The following is a 17,024-nucleotide window of genomic DNA, read 5'->3' as shown; positions in this document are numbered from 1 at the left end:
AAAAGTCTCAGAGTAATGATCTCCCAAGACAGAGACATGGGCCCCCACCCATAAGCACCAGCAGTGAAGCTAAGAATCAACAAACCCATTCAAGATGAATTGCCAATCAATTTTTAAGGCCTCATTTTTAAATATGAAGTCATATTTGATTAAAGCCTCCATTGCAAAAGACAGTGCCCAAAACAAACAAGAAAAAATATTCCTAAAGGAAGCAGATAATTCAATGAACAGGGGGAAAAAGCAAAATTATATATATATATATATATATATACACACACATCAACTTGGGTAAACTCCAAGAGATGGTGAGCGGCAGGGAAGCCTGGCATGCTTCCATGGAGTCACAAAGAGACGGACATGACTTGGTAATTGAACAACAACAACAATATATATATATATACGTATATTACTAACAAAAAGAATATGCTATACAAAAGGACCAATGAGAGAACAAGTAAAGCTTTTGAAAATTAAAAGGTAGTAGGAAAAAAAAATAAAAATGTTGGCATTTATGTCAAGAAAATTTCATAAAAAGAACAAAAGGGGAAAGAGATGGCAAATAGAAGAGGAGTGAGTAGCAGACTACAGAATTAATTTGTGAAGTCCAAAGTCTAAATAACAGGCAGAAGAGACAGCACATATAAAATGAGAGGAAGGAGATAATTTAAAAAATAATATATCACACCAGTCAGAATGCCCATCATCAAAAAATCTACAAATAGTAAATGCTGGATAGAGTGTAGAGAAAAGGAAACCCTACTACGTTGTTGGTAGGAATGTAAATTGGTGCAACCACTATGGAAAACAGTATGGAGATTCCTTAAAAGACTAAAATTAGAATTTCTATATGATTCAGCAACCCTACTCCTGGGCACATATCTGGATAAAACTATAATTTGAAAATATACATGCACCCCATTGTCCATAGCAGCATTATTTACAATAGCCAAGACATGGAAGCAATGCAAATGTTCAGCAACAGATGAGTGGATAAAGATACAGTATATACATGTATAAAATGTAATGCTACTCAGCCATTAAAAAAAGAATGAAATAATGCCATTTGCAGCAACAGGGATAAGCCTAGCTGAGTTCAGCCACTCAGTTGTGTGCAACTCTTTGCGACCCCATGAACCACAGCACGCCAGGCCACCCTGTCCATCACCAACTCTTGGAGTTCACCCAAACCCATGTCCATCGAGTCGGTGATGCCATCCAGCCATCTCATCCTCTGTCATCCCCTTCTCCTCTTGCCCCCAATCCCTCCCAGCATCAGAGTCTTTTCCAATGAGTCAACTCTTCGCATGATGTGGCCAAAGTACTGGAGTTTCAGCTTTAGCATCATTACTTTCAAAGTACACCCAGGACTGATATCCTTCAGAATGGACTGGTTGGATCTCCTTGCAGTCCAAGGGACTCTCAAGAGTCTTCTCCAACACCACAGTTCAAAAGCATCAATTCTTCGGCACTCAGCTTTCTTTCTAGTCCAACTCTCACACCCATACATGACCACTAGAAAAACCATAGCCTTGACTAGATGGACCTTTATTGGCAAAGTAATGTCTCTGCCTTTCAATATGCTGTCTAGGTTCATCATAACTTTCCTTCCAAGGAGTAAGCGTCTTTTAATTTCATGGCTGCGATCACCATCTGCAGTGATTTGGGAGCCCAAAAAAATAAAGTCAGCCATTGTTTCCACTGTTTCCCCATCTACTTGCCATGAAGTGATGGGACCAGATGCCATGATATTAGTTTTCTGAATGTTGAGTTTTAAGCCAACTTTTTCACTCTCCTCTTTCACTTCCATCAAGAGGCTCTTTAGTTCCTCTTCGCTTTCTGCCATAAGGGTGGTGTCATCTGCATATCTGAGGTTATTGATATTTCTCCCAGAAATCTTGATTCCAGCCTGTGCTTCCTCCAGCCCAGCATTTCTCATGATGTACTCTGCATATAAGTTAAATAAGCAGGGTGACAATATACAGCCTCGATGTACTCCTTTTCCTATTTGGAAACAGTTTGTTGTTCCATGTCCAGTTCTAACTGTTGCTTCCTGACCTGCATACAGGTTTCTCAAGAGGCAGATCAAGAGGTCTTGTATTCCCATATCTTTCAGAATTTTCCACAGTTTATTGTGATCCACACAGTCAAAGGCCTTGGCATAGTCAATAAAGCAGAAATAGATGTTTTTCTGGAACTCTCATGCTTTTTCCATGATCCATCAGATATTGGCAATTTGAACTCTGGTTCCTCTGCCTTTTCTAAAACCACATGAACATCTGAAAGTTCATGGTTCATGTATTGCTGAAGCCTGGCTTGGAGAATTTTGAGCATTATTTTACTAGCGTGTGAGATGAGTGCAATTGTGCGGTAGTTTGAGCATTCTTTGGCACTGCCTTTCTTTGGATTGGAATGAAAACTGACCTTTTCCAGTCCTGTGGCCACTGCTGAGTTTTCCAAATTTGCTGGCATGTTGAGTGCAGCACTTTCACAGCGTCACCTTTCAGGATTTGAAAGAGCTCAACTGGAATTCCATCACCTCCACTAGCTTTGTTCTTAGTGATGCTTCCTAAGGCCCATTTGACTTCACATTCCAGAATAAGCCTAGAGATTACCATATTAAGTCAGATGGAAAAAAGATAAATATCATATGCTATCACTTATATGCAGAATCTCAAAGAAATGATACAAACTAACTTATTTACAAAATAGACTTACAGATATAAAAACAAACTTATCTACGGGGAAGGATTGGGGGAGGGATACATTAGGAGTTTGGAATTAACTTATACACACTCCTATATATAAAATAGATAAGCAACAAGGATCTGCTATACAGTAGAAGGAACTATATTCAATATCTTATAATAACCTATAAAGGAAAAGAATATGATAAAGAATATATATGTATAACTGAATCAGTTTGCTGTATACCTGAAACTAACACAACATTGCAAATCAACTATACTTCAAAAAATAAAATAAAAATAGGGAATTCCCTGGCAGTCCAGTGGTTAGGACTTGGCGGTTTCACTGCAGAGGCCAGGGTTCAATCCTTGGTCAGGGAATTAAGATCCCATGAGCTGAGTGGCATGGACAGAAAATAAAAATAAAAAATATTTAAAGAAATAACACAGAAAAATTCCCTACATCTGAAAATACTAGCTTCCAGGTTAAAAAAGGCTACAAAGTGCCCACCACCATGAGTGAAAGAAGAGCCACATGGTCATGAAGTTTCAGGGATAAACAGATTTCCTAAAAGCTTCTAGACCAAAAAAGAGGGTAGAGATTATCTACAAAGAAATAGAACTTCAAGTGGCATTTAGATTTACACCACACTAGCAGTCAGATGACAATGAAACCGTGTCTTCAAATTTATAAAAGAAAATGATTCAAATCTAGAATTTGAAATCTAGAAAAACTCTTAATCACATGTCAGGAAAGAATGAAGACATTTATAGACATGCAAAGACTCTTATTCCTGGGAATCCTTCCTCAGGAAGCTAATGGAGGTTGTATTCCAGCCAAATAAGGATGTAAACCAGAAAAAGACATAGAGGATCTCAGAAACAGGGGGAAGGACAGGAAGAGAACAGAAAAAGGAGTCCCAAGGTAACAGTCCAGCAGAAGCCCTCAGGAGCCTAGCATGGATTCTCCAGAAAAAAGCTCTTCAGGGAAAAAAACTAAACTCAAGTTTTTGACCATATGGATAATATTGATGAATGTTCAACAGAGCTCTTAGAGCACTCAGAAGAAACAAAAAGCAATAGGTTCATAGAAAACTAAGCCAATGAGAAAATGATGTAATTAATCAAGCCATGAAACCAAAAGTTTTAAAATTCATCACATTATATAAAACTAAGCAGCTATTTTTTTTAAAAAAACAAAGTACATTATTAAATGGAAAAAAAAACTGGGCATACACACTGAGGAAACCAGAATTGAAAGAGACACATGTACCCCAATGTTCATCACAGCACTGTTTACAATAGCTAGGACATCGAAGCAACCTAGATGTCCATCAGCAGAGGAATGGATAAGAAAGCTGTGGTATGTATACACAGTAGAATATTACAATATTACACAATGGAATCAGCTATTAAAAAGAATGCATTTGAATCAGTTCTAATGAGGTGGATGAAACTGGAGCCTATTATACAAAGTGAAGTAAGTCAGGAAGAAAAACACCAATACAGTATATTAATGCATATATATGGAATTTAGGAAGATGGTAACAATGACCCTATATGTGAGACAGCAAAAGAGACACAGATGTAAAGAACAGACTTTTGGACTCTGTGGGAGAAGGCCAGGGTGGAATGATTTGAGAGAACAGCATTGAGGCATGTATATTATCACATGTGAAACAGATCACCAGTCCAGGTTCAATGCATGAGACAGAGTTCTCAGGGCTGGTGCACTGGAATGACCCTGAGAGATGGGATGGGGAGGGAGGTGGGAGGGGGGTTCAGGATGGGGAACACATGTACATCCATGGCTGATTCATGTTGATGTATGGCAAAAACCACTACAATATTGTAATTAGCCTCCAACTAAAATAAATAAATTAATTTTTTAAAAAGATACAGAACCATGTGCACATTAAGCTACCTTTTAGCTAAGAAAGGGGGAGATACAAATGTGTTTCCATTTTTCACAAATAAATAAAAGTGAATAATAATGTCACCCTTAGACGAAGGAAGCAAACTGGGTAGACGGGTCAGAGGTGAAAGCTAGAACTCTCTAAATACACCTTCATTTTGTAGATTTGACTTTGAAACCATGTAAATATCTTATAAAATTATTTTAAAAATTCAATCAAAAGGAAAAAGTAAAAAAAAAAAAAAAATCCATCCCTATAATTTGAAAGCAAGCAAAATGAGGGGAAAAAAAAAACCAACCCATGTATTAAGTGTCAAGTTGGTGATGTAACTACAAAGAGATGAATTCCTTCACAATCACAATAATTTGACAAAAAGAACTGGACAGAGATCTCGAACTCTTTTCAGTAACCATTTGTTAGTAATATTAGTACGATTGTTCTGAAATTGTACATAAAAACTCGTATAGAATAAATAGGTACAGCTGACCCTTGAACAATATGGGTTTGAACTGCATAGGTCCACTTATAGGAGGATTTTTTTCACTAAACCTGTACTACAGGGACTATATGATGCATGGCTGATTGAATCCACAGATGAAGAATCACAGATAAGAGGTGGATTTTCAACTGCACTGGGGTTGGCACCCCTAACTGTGAACTTGTTCAAGGGTCAACTGTAATTATACTAATGTTGTCAGGACTAAAGTTTTTACTGTAAGAGACAGGAGATAAAAATATAAAATCAAAGGATTTAAGTAAAAACTCTGTAATTTTTAATTTGATTTGGGTATATCGCTATAAATACATGATATATTTTCTCTTTTAAAAAATATTTCCTAGCACTGTCCACTTACGAGGCTTTGAAATATGACCAACTTAGTATAAATAAGCACCCACCTAGCACCCTACCATTTCCCATTAAACGAGACAAGGATTCCTTGAAGAAATGGCTGATTTCAGCTCCTAAACAGAAAATGGACTAGGTGTGCTAGAAATATCTTACCATTCTAGAACTATCAGGGCCATCTAGGGTTCATAAGCAACCTAAAGAGGTTTCAATTGGCCAAAAATGGAATATTTTGAGTACCAAGAAAACTCTAGTTAGCTGTAGTAGATTAAAATACATCAAGTATGCTAAAAAAATTTATGATTCATAATGGTACCAAAACAAACACATTTAACTGATCATCTTTTGAGGAAGGACAAAGAAACAAGGATTTATCCTGCCTTTCTTGTAAGAGTACCTTAGAGTAATCAAAGGATTGGTAGGGAAAAGTTATTTCTATAAGGATTTTTACTAATAAATGATAGATTTAGAATATCACTACACTGCAACCCCTTTCTGAAATAATGGATCTAGGCAATGATCACCAAAGACAGCTAAACCATTAGGTGAAAAGCTGACAGGGAACTTTTCAATGAGTGGATGAGACTGATGATACCTGAATCAACAGTTCAATCTTAACATCACCAAAAGACAGCCCATTAGACATTATGTATAAAAACATTCTTGCCAAAAATCAAACGTGATTCTGATAAACACTCTACATCTACCAGCTCATAGTAAATACAGGGGACAGAGGAAGAATACTCAATGATATCAAGAAGATTCAATCAGCAAAATCCAGAAAGTGAGAATCTCCACATGAAAACAAACCAGTTTCTTTAAAAAGTAAACTGCAGGGACAAAGAAATTAATTGGGAAAAGTACTTATAAATTAAGAGGCTAAAGAGACATGTTAATCAAATGCAATGTGTATACCTTGAATCTTGCTTGAATCTTGGTTTGAACAAACCAACTATAACAATCAAGTTTTTTGAGATAAGAAAGAAAGTGAAGTCACTCAGTTGTGTCCAACTCTTTGCAACCCCATAGACTATAGCCTGCCAGGCTCCTCCATCCATGGGATTTTCTAGGCAAGAATACTGGAGTGCGTTGCCATTTCCTTCTCCGGGGGATTTTCCTGACCCAGGGATCAAACCCAGGTCTCCCACACTGCAGGTAGACTCTTTACCATCTGAGCCACCAGGGAAGCCCCTTTTATGAGATAATATAGTGCCAAATCTGAACATTTACTAGGTATTTGATGATATTAAGGGATAAATGCTTATTTTCAGGTGTGACAAGAGTATGAAATTATGTTTAAAAATTTAAGTCCTTTCTGTTAAAACTCAAGCTGCAGTATTAGCATATTATATAATACAATGCCTAGAATTTGCCTCAATCAAATCCAAAGGGGTTAGTGGAAAGTGGGTGAGAGGACAGCGAAAACAAGTTGGGCCACGTGTTGATAGTTATTGAAGCTTGTTAATGGGTATATGTGGTTTGTTATATCATTCTATACTTTAATATGTTTGTAACTTTCCATAATACAAAATGAAAGAAAAAATAGTACATACAATAAAGGAAACAAAATCTTAATACATCTATTTGGCACAGGAGTGAATATTTATAGAATCCTAACAATATAGGGGCTTCCCAGGTGGCTCAGTGGGTAAAGAATCTGCAATTCTGGAGACACAGCTTCAATCCCCAGATGGGGAAGATCCCCTGGAGGAGGGCATGGCAACCCACTCCAGTATTCTTCCCTGGAGAATCCCATGGACAGAGGAGCCTGGCCGGCTACAGTCCATAGGTCGCAAAGAGTCTAACAAGACTGGAACGACTAAGAACGCATACATGCATAACAAACAGACCCTAAATAATAGTGAGACCAATTTAGAAGCTATTGTAGCAGTCTGAGAGAAGATGGAAGCTTGGACTGGAGTGGTAGTAATAATAATAGTGATAATGGTGGTGGAAATAGAAAGAAGAGGGTGGAGTCAAGATATTTTTAGAAAGAAAAACTGAACCCAGTAAATAAATAAGAACAAAACCAAAAACAAAATAAGAACAAAACTCCCCCATCACTGCCCCACAGCACCAAAAAAAAAAAAAGGAAAGGAAAACTGAAAGGACTTGGAGATAATTAGATGCGGCTGAGGAAGAAGTGGGATTAAGACAGAGGAATCTAGGGGAATTCCCTACTGGCCTAGTGGTTAGGGCTCTGCACTTCCACTGCAGGGAGCATGGGTTTGATCCTTAGCTGGGGAACTAAGATCCTGGAAGCTGCATGGCCCAGCCATAAAAAAGACAGAGAAGTCAAAGATGATGTACGTTTCTAGTACATGTTGCTACCATTTACTAAGGTGAGGAAAAAAAGGGCACACTTGGAAAGAGAAGAGGATATATTTAGTTTAGGGCAATGGTTCTCAACCAGAAGTGATTGTACTGCACAAAATATATCTGGAAACATTTTTGGTTGTCACAACGGATTGATGGTCCCTAAGGGCAGAGGCCAGGGATGCTGGTAAACATCTTACAGCACACCTAACAGCCCCAAACAATAAGTAATTATTCAATTCAAAATGTAAATAGTGTAGAGGTTGAGAAATCTTAATGTGGGCCAATGCTGACTTGAAGAGCTCCGCAGGACAATGCTCAAGACGGAGCTGGAATGAAAATGTAAGTTTAGGAGTTGTCAATTTATAGGTGGTCATTCCAATCATCCATCCATCTAGTTAAAGCTATGGTTTTTCCAGTAGTCATGTATGGATGTGAGAGTTGGACTATAAAGAAAGCTAAGCACTGAAGAATTGATGCTTTTGAACTGTGGTGTTAGAGAAGACTCTTGAGAGTCCCTTGGACTGCAAGGAGATCCAACCAGTCCATCCTAAAGGAAATCAGTCCTGAATGTTCATTGGAAGGACTGATGCTGAAGCTGAAACTCCAGTACTTTGGCCACCTGATGTGAAGAACTGACTCATTTGAAAAGACCTCGATGCAGGGAAAGATTGAAGGCAGGAGGAGAAGGGAATGAGAGAGGATGAGATGGCTGGATGGCATCACTGACTCAATGGACATAAGTTTGAGTAAAATCTGGGAGTTGGTGATGGACAGGGAAGCCTGGTGTGCTGCAGTCCATGGAGTCGCAAAGAGTTGGACACGACAGAGTGACTGAACTGACTGACTGATTCCAATCATCAGCTATAGGGGTGTTCAGTCTCCCATGAATATATTCAAAAACAAGGCCAAGGGCAGAGTCCTGGAGGATACTAACACTTACCATGGGACAGAAAATGAGAAAAAGATCCCATAAGAAAGACTAAGAGATTTTGGCCAGAGAAACAGGAGGAAACCCATCAGAGAATGGTATCATAGAAACCAAACAAAAACAGTGTTCCCAAGGAGGAAAATAAGAATAAGAAGTGGTGCCAAAGGCAGAGAAAAGTTGAATAAGTTAGGGGCAGAAAGTTTCCATTAAATTTGGCAAAACAGAGGTCATTGGTAACTTTGGAAAGATTGATTTCTAGGGATTATTGGGGGCAGAAGCAAGAACCATCAGATTTTTTTTAAAAAGATGAAAAATACTGAACATGCTTATGAACTGAAAGAAAAGAGCTTACATAGGTGGGGAAAAAGAGGTAAAGATATAGGAGAAAGAGGGAATGTAATGAAGGAGCAAGGATCCTGGGGAGAGAGATGAGTCCAAGATGGTGTTTCAAGAAGAACAACCTTGGACAGGGAGAACTGAGAGCATTTCACTGAGATAGGAGGAAAAAGCGGGGTAAGGTTTCAGCAAAATTGGTAGATGGTAGGGGAAGTAGCTAAGAGAGTTCTCATCTGGTGGTCTTAATTTTCCAGTGAAGAACCAGGCACAGCCATCTGTCAAAAGCAAGGGTAAACGTGATGGGATAGGAAATTCAAGGAGAGGTAAGAATTTAGAATAGTCACTGAATACAATGGGAGAAGACGCTGATAAGGGTCATGTAGGAAGATTTCTGGAAAATGATCCTATGATGAGAGCTATGTCCTGGCCAGGAAATCTTTGAGGCCAAGATGTGTCCTATCAGAAGGAACCACCAAGTCTCATAAAGCTGATGGATACTAGTAAGTATAAATAGGGAACAAGTATCTCAGTTGGGAGTCTTGTTTAGTCCTCATAAGTAAGGCTTTTCCCTTTTTAAGTTCCAGGAAGGCAGGTACCATGTTTGAGTCACCCCTGGATCCCCAGCACGTACCACAGTGCCTGACCCATAGTAGGTACTCAGTAAATAATGGGTACATGAAACAGAAGGATGTAAAAATGTCATGATGTAGATGTCTTATGCCCACTCCCACATTTCTCATCATATTTTTCAACCTTGTTCTGCTGAAAACACTAGCCTTCCCACTATTTCAGACACACGCTACTTGCTATCCTGTCCTCATCAGTACCTCTCTGTTCTAAATTTTCCCCCTATTAAATTGTTTGGACATTTGACATTTGCAATAATGGATGCAGTTCTCTCTCCTCCTCTCCATCCTCTCTGAAATGAAACACTAGCAATGTTCTCTCTGACGTTAAGAGGTACACTTTCAGAACAGAACCCCTCCTCCCCTGCAGCACTAGATGTGGCTCTATTATTAAAATGTCAGGGTTGCTGTAGTTAGACTGCAATGCCCGGGGTCATCTTCAACCAGCCTTTCTTTGTTCCTTATTACCTGTGCCACTTGATTGTGTTTCTCGGGGATGTTTTTCCGATGGTTAGACCGTACACAGACTACATCCCTGTCTATGGAAAGAAAAAGAATTTGATTTACACAGTTTCTTCCTAAAAGATAATTTAGAAGAAAATGTCTGGCAACTCAAATCCTCTCCTCCACAGAGGCATATGCAGATGTGAAGAAGCAAAGTACCTAATTCATGCTCAAGGCCATTTTTCAGAGGAAAAACCTGCTTCCTGGTCTAGCCATTAAAACACCTATTCTTAACAGAGCTAGTTCTCAATATTTTCTCTCCTGCCACAAATGCATGATATGACAAGGTATGCTTTCTGTTCAGATTTTAAGAGGGAAATAAAATGTAATGGGTTTTGCTTTTCTGTTAGTGAATAACAGAACACTGACGTCATATACTCATTTAATTCAGTACATGGGGAAAAAAAGAAACCCAAGTGCCTGCCCTAATGAACTGTAGTCTAAGGCATATGGATATTAAACAGTGTGACTAATATAAAAACATGGTTTTTCAAGTGAATTTATTGAAAATGGGCAAATGGAAAGTTCAGGAATGGAATCTGGGAATGGATACTAGAATTAAGTCTCAGAAATATGACACTGTGATTTCCCTCACAGAACTCACCTTCCCTATCAATTCTTTTAAGGTAGATTTATCACAGAAAGCTCTGATTTTCAGGGATTTAGGGATGTGAAATAGAAAGGGCATCTGTCTAATAAGCAGGAGACCGCTGTTAGTACAGAAAGCAACATAAAATGAAGACAATAATGACGACAATGATGACAACAGTGATGATAATGAGAGAGCAACAGTACCAGCATTAACACTGATGAAATGCTTACTAGGTCTCAGGCATATGGTTTTTAGAGGAAGAAAGCTGGGGGTGGAGGTTGATTGCTAGCACTATAATAGAATGATTACCCACCAAAAAGTATCCCCAATTAACCTTGGTTTTTTATGTCTTTTTTAACTGAAGTATAGTTGATTTACAATTTTGTGTTATTTTCACATGTACAGCACATGTATACACATATACACACATACATATATATGTTCTTTTTCAGATTCTTTTCCTTTACAGGTTATTACAGAATATTCAGTAGAGTTTAATATATAGCACAAGGACCTGTGCTACACATTAGGTCCTTGTTAGTTATCTGTTTTATATATAGTAGTGTGTCTATGTTAATCCCAAACTCCTAATTTATCCTTTCCCCTCACTTTCCCCTTTGGTAATAACAAATTTGTTTTGTGTTTGTGGGTCTATTTCCGATTTGCAAATAAGTTCATTTGTATTATTTTTTTTAGATTCCACATATAAGCAATATAATATATTTTTCTTTATCTGTCTAGCTTATGCCACTTAGGAAGCATCACTACGAACAAAGCTAGTGGAGGTGATGGGATTCCAGTTGAGCTCTTTCAAATCCTGAAAGATGATGCTGTGAAAGTGCAGCACTCAATATGCCAACAAATTTGGAAAACTCAGCAGTGGGCACAGGACTGGAAAAGGTCACGTTTCATTCCAATCCCAAAGAAAGCCAATGCCAAAGAATGCTCAAACTACCACACAATTGCACTCATCTCACACACTAGTAAAGTAATGCTTAAAATTCTCCAAACCAGGCTTCAGCAATACATGAACCATGAACTTCCAGATGTTCAAGCTGGTTTTAGAAAAGGCAGAGGAACCAGAGATCAAATTGCCAACATCCGCTGGATCATCAAAAAAGCAAGAGAGTTCCAGAAAAACATCTATTTCTGCTTTATTGACTATGCCAAAGCCTTTGACTGTGTGAATCACAATTAACTGTGGAAAATTCTGAAGGAGATGGGAATACCAGACCACCTGACCTGCCTCTTGAGAAACCTGTATGCAGGTTAGGAAGCAACAGTTAGAACTGGACATGGAACAACAGACTGGTTCCAAATAAGAAAAGGAGTACGTCAAGGCCGTATATTGTCACCCTGCTTATTTAACTTATATGCAGAGTACATCATGAGAAACGCTGGACTGGAAGAAGCGCAAGGTGGAATCAAGATTGCCGGGAGAAATATCAATAACCTCAGATATGCAGATGACACCACCCTGATGGCAGAAAGTAAAGAACTAAAGAGCCTCTTGATGGAAGTGAAAGATCAGAATGAAAAAGTTGGCTTAAAGCTCAACATTCAGAAAACTAAGATCATGGCATCTGGTCCCATCACTTCATGGCAAATAGATGGGGGAACAATGGAAACAATAGCTGACTTTATTTTTCTGGGCTCCAAAATCACTGCAGATGGTGACTTCAGCCATGAAATTAAAAGACACTTGCTCCTTGCAAGGAAAGTTATGACCATCCTAGACAGCATATTGAAAAGCAGAGACATTATTTTGGCAACAAAGGTCCATCTAGTCAAGGCTATGGTTTTTCCTGTGGTCATGTATGGATGTGAGAGTTGGATTATAAAGAAAGCTGAGTGCCAAAGAATTGATGCTTTTGAACTGTGGTGTTGGAGAAGACTCTTGAGAGTCCCTTGGACTGCAAGGAGATCCAACCAGTCCATCCTAAAGGAGATCAGTCCTGGGTGTTCACTGGAAGGACTGATGTTGAAGCTGAAACTTCAATATTTTGGCCACCTGATGCGAAGAGCTGACTCATTTGAAAAGACCTCGATGCTGGGAAAGATTGAAGGCAGAAGGAGAAGGGGACGACAGAGGATGAGATGGTTGGATGGCATCACCGACTCAATAGACATGGGTTTGGGTAGACTCCGGAAGTTCGTGATGGACAGGGAGGCCTGGCATGATGCAGTTCATGAGATCACAAAGAATCAGACTCGACTAAGCGACTGATCTGAACTGAACTATATCACTTAATACGATAATCTCTAGGTCCATCCACGTTGCTGCAAATGGCATAATTTCATTATTTTTGTGGCTGAGTAAGATTCCATTGTGTATCTATACACACCACATCTCCAATTAACCTTGTGATCATGCTCTAAATCAAAGGCTTCCAATTCAACCTTCTCCTTTGGGCTTCCCTGGTGGCTCAGATGGTAAAGAATCTGCCTGCAATGCAGGAGACCCAGGTTCGATCCCTGGGTTGGGAAGATCCCTAGAGAAGGGAATGGCAATCCACTCCAGTATTCTTGCCTGGAGAATTCCATGGACAGAGGAGCCTGGTGGGGCTACAGTCCATGGGGCATCAAAGGCTTCAAATTCAACCATCTCCTTTAAATCCACCATATTTCCCACTCCTCTCCACTCCCACAGACACTGTTCTCTGCAATCTCCCCTTTCCTTTCAGTGTTTGGTTTGTTATTTCTACTAGGCACATGCTTCAGCTGACCTCTCCAAGTTCCCAGGTAGTACCCCACAGTCTTTGGATTGCCACCTGGACCTCGGTTCACAGAGAAGGTGGACTTATTTCAGTAGCCATCAATGACAGGCTGGAGAAGGCAGAAGGACAGGATAGGGACAACAGGTAAATTAAAACCAAGCAGGACAAAATACAAAGAATGAAAGAGTGTTCTCTGGATGAGAAAAAAATAAAAGATGCTTGATTAGGAGATACGACTACATGAAAGTCCATGGCTGAGAAGATAAAAGCACTCCATAGACACTGTATAGAAGAAAAAGAGATCCAATCTTTCCATAAAGCAGGAGCTGAAAACCTTTTTCAATAAAGGAAGTGTGCATGTGTGCTTAGTTTTGTCTAACTTTCTGTGACCCCCTGGCCATAGCCCTCCAGGCTCCTCTGCCCATGGAATTTTTCAGGCAAGAATACTGGAGTGGTTTGCCATTCCCTTCTCCAGGGGATCTTCCCAACCCAGGGATCAAACCCATGTCTCTGGCGTCTCCTGCATTGGAAGGCAGATTCTTTACCACTGAGCCATCTGGGAAGCCCAATAAAGGGCCAAATAGTAAATAATTTTAGGCTTTTCAGGCTGTGTGGTCCCTATCCCAACTATTTGACTCTGCCATGGCAGTGCAAAAGTAGCCACAGATAATCTATAAACAAGTGAGCTCAGCTGTGTTCCAATAAAACTTTATTTACAAAGTCAAGCAGCAGAGCAGATGTGGCTTTTGGGCCATAGTTTGTCAACCTCTGCCACAAAGTAAATTCTGCCTCTCTGCAGCCTCATTATAAGTTTTCCAAAGTCTGAGATCTTTCTAAGGAGGTAGCAGTGTGTAATTGTTGAAAAAGTGGCTTTGCATCAGATTGACCTAAGTATAAACCTTAGATCTGGCACTTTCTAGATGTGTGTCCTTCAGCAAATTATTTAATCTCTTGGGTTTCCCTGGTGCTGCAGTGGTTAAGAATCTACCTGCCAATGCAGGGAACATGGGTTTGATCCCTGGTCCAGGAAGATTCCACATGGCATGGAGCAACTAAGCCCATGCACCACAACTACTGAAGCCTGCATGCCCTAGTGCCCATGCTCTGCCAACAAGAGAAGCCACCACAATGAGAAACCCACACAACACAACTAAAGAATAGTCCCCTGCTTGTTGCAACCAGAGAAAGCCTGTGTGCAGCAACAAAAACCCAGTGCAGCCAAAAAGTAAAAATTTTAAATAGACAAAAATAATAAAATCACTGAGCCTCAAGTATTCATCTGTAAAATGATAGTGTCTACCCTCAGTGTGACTGGAAACAGTAAAACAAGACAATGATGCATGTTACTCACTTAGCATAGAGCCTGGTCCCCAGCAAGTGCCCAGTTAAGTACTGGCTGATATTATTAGCTATTAAGGAGACTTAGTAGATAAAGGATAGGGAAGTACGGACTTACAGAAGGTATAATAGGATGGAGAAAACAGCAGAGCCCCTTGGATCTGGGTCCAGTTGTTGTCATATTGACTCCATTTAGCCCTTGGAGGTAAAATTCTAGTCTCTCTAAAATTTTCTTCTGAGCTTCAAATTTCACCTGCAAAAGAACATAAGCAATGAAACAACTTCAGCAGTATCAACTCAAAGAACAGAAAACAAACAGGATGAGAGAAAGTAGTCCCATGAGTCCTTGGGTCATGGTCTCAGCAGATAAGGAACTCAGAATGATGGGACAGCCACAGATCTAACATGGTATTGGGAGAAGTTTAAGTGAGCTCTTGTGTAAACTCATCGTTCTATCTGACCTTTCAGACTGAACATTTCAGCTATATGTTAGTGCTGTCCAGTAGACCTGCTGTGATAATGGAAATGTTCTCTATTGGTGTTATGTTCTCTATAATATGGCAGCCTACACTAGCTACAGGTGGCTACTGAGCCCTTGAAAAGTGACTTATGCAACTGAGGAACTGAATTTTTCATCTTATTTCATTTTAATAGCAGTTGGCTCTGCTATCATGTATGACAAGCATTCTTACTCCATACTATGCACAATACTCCAAACAAATCACAGGGCTCATGGGAAAATGGGGTTGCACACTCACATTCCAAATCTTTATTAGTTACACTCACAGGAAATGTAGGAAACTAATAAAAACAACACAGTTTTCTGCATGTTAAATGGTTAAGCAATGCATAAATGGGATGGCACATTACCACAAAGACCTGAAACTTGCTTGTGGAAGTGGCTGTCCACTTGTGAGACATGAGATGGTGAAAAGAGGGTTATGTGGGCGGAACAGAAAGTTCTCACAGCAGATGTGAATGGGTGTGGCTCATAACCTCTCAGTGAACTGAGGAAGCCAGGAGATGTATGATATGTGTACACGTGTTCATTTTATGAATTCATACCCAGCTCAGTTCAGCTAGGTATGGATACCCTTTTATCTTGCATTTCTTATGGATGAAGTCATTCCTAAGCAAACATGAAATCTGCATTATGTTCAAATTGTTCCCTAAGACCTCAATCTGTTGGAACAAATTTTCATTTTCAAAACAAGCATTAGAGCAGAATTGACTGTATTTAAATTTAAATAGCCACATGTAGCTAGTGGCTACTGTGTTGGAAAGTACAGCTATATATGAAGCAAGAATAGTTGCTACACACATACACAGAGCTATAAGTACCACACACAAAAAAAAAATCAAGGAAGAAAGGAAACAGGCATTTGGATATAAGGCTCTAGTGTTTGGAAGACGTAACTGGCCTAAAGTGAAAATTTCAGATTCATTAGCATATTGCTTTTTTAAGGACCTGTTGGGGCATCTGGGTAGAGCTGTCCAGCCAAGCTTCCTACAAGTCTAGTACCTGATGGAATGGAGTAGTGAAGACTTGCGCTGGGTCCCTACCTTGAGCTGTTCTTCATAGCTCAGCCTCCAGAGTGGCATCACAACATCAGCCAGCCTTGAATAAAATAAACCAGGTACCTAATTCATTATCTAAATATGTACTGAGCCTCTTACTCCACAAAAGTACCTCCTGCCGCCATTTGCTCCGGCATTTTACTTGTCATTCAGAAGACCTAACTCTCAGGCCCCCGGGGAGATAAGAGTCTGGGAGGAGAGCCCATTTTGGTGCTATCTGCTTAACAAAGCTGAACAGATGGGCAAACCTAATATAAGAAAAATCCAGATTTATCAGGAGGTAATTAATCATATTACAAAAAGGCTTCACTGTTGGGTTCCTTTAAATAGCTCACCTCCCTAACGCTTTTAAAATATAATTTGATTTAGAAAATACAGTTGTTGCATAAAATGAGGTATATTTGTATTTGCATGACTGCAGTGGGACTATTCATTTCTAATCCATCTCATCTCCAAGTCCCTTGTTTTCAGCAGACCTATCCTGGACCTTTTTAGACAGAGGATTGCAGTTTAATATCCCCTTTCTGCCAAAAACACACGTAAAGGCAAGAAGAGTATTTTCTGCAATCCCAAAGCATTTCTGCCAGTATTCCTTAGATGTTTTCAGTTTGTCCTGGGTATCCTACCTGAGGTGCCCTC

General features: G+C 39.5%; 1 protein-coding gene across 1 annotated transcript in view; it reads right to left on the bottom strand.

The window, feature by feature from the left end:
• TRMT2B (tRNA methyltransferase 2 homolog B) overlaps window positions 1-17,024 on the bottom strand; it is a 76,412-nt gene that overhangs the window by 33,691 nt on the left and 25,697 nt on the right. Inside the window, 4 exon segments of the mRNA XM_070785031.1 lie at window positions 10,122-10,195; window positions 13,479-13,578; window positions 14,926-15,060; window positions 16,371-16,425. Coding sequence (XP_070641132.1) covers window positions 10,122-10,195; window positions 13,479-13,578; window positions 14,926-15,060; window positions 16,371-16,425 — 364 coding nt within the window.

The sequence above is a fragment of the Bos indicus genome, chromosome X (genome assembly GCF_029378745.1).
Source record: "Bos indicus isolate NIAB-ARS_2022 breed Sahiwal x Tharparkar chromosome X, NIAB-ARS_B.indTharparkar_mat_pri_1.0, whole genome shotgun sequence".
NCBI classification, from domain to species: Eukaryota; Metazoa; Chordata; class Mammalia; order Artiodactyla; family Bovidae; genus Bos; species Bos indicus.
The sequence above is the reverse complement of the archived record's forward strand: the minus strand, read 5'-3'. Positions and strand labels throughout refer to the sequence as shown.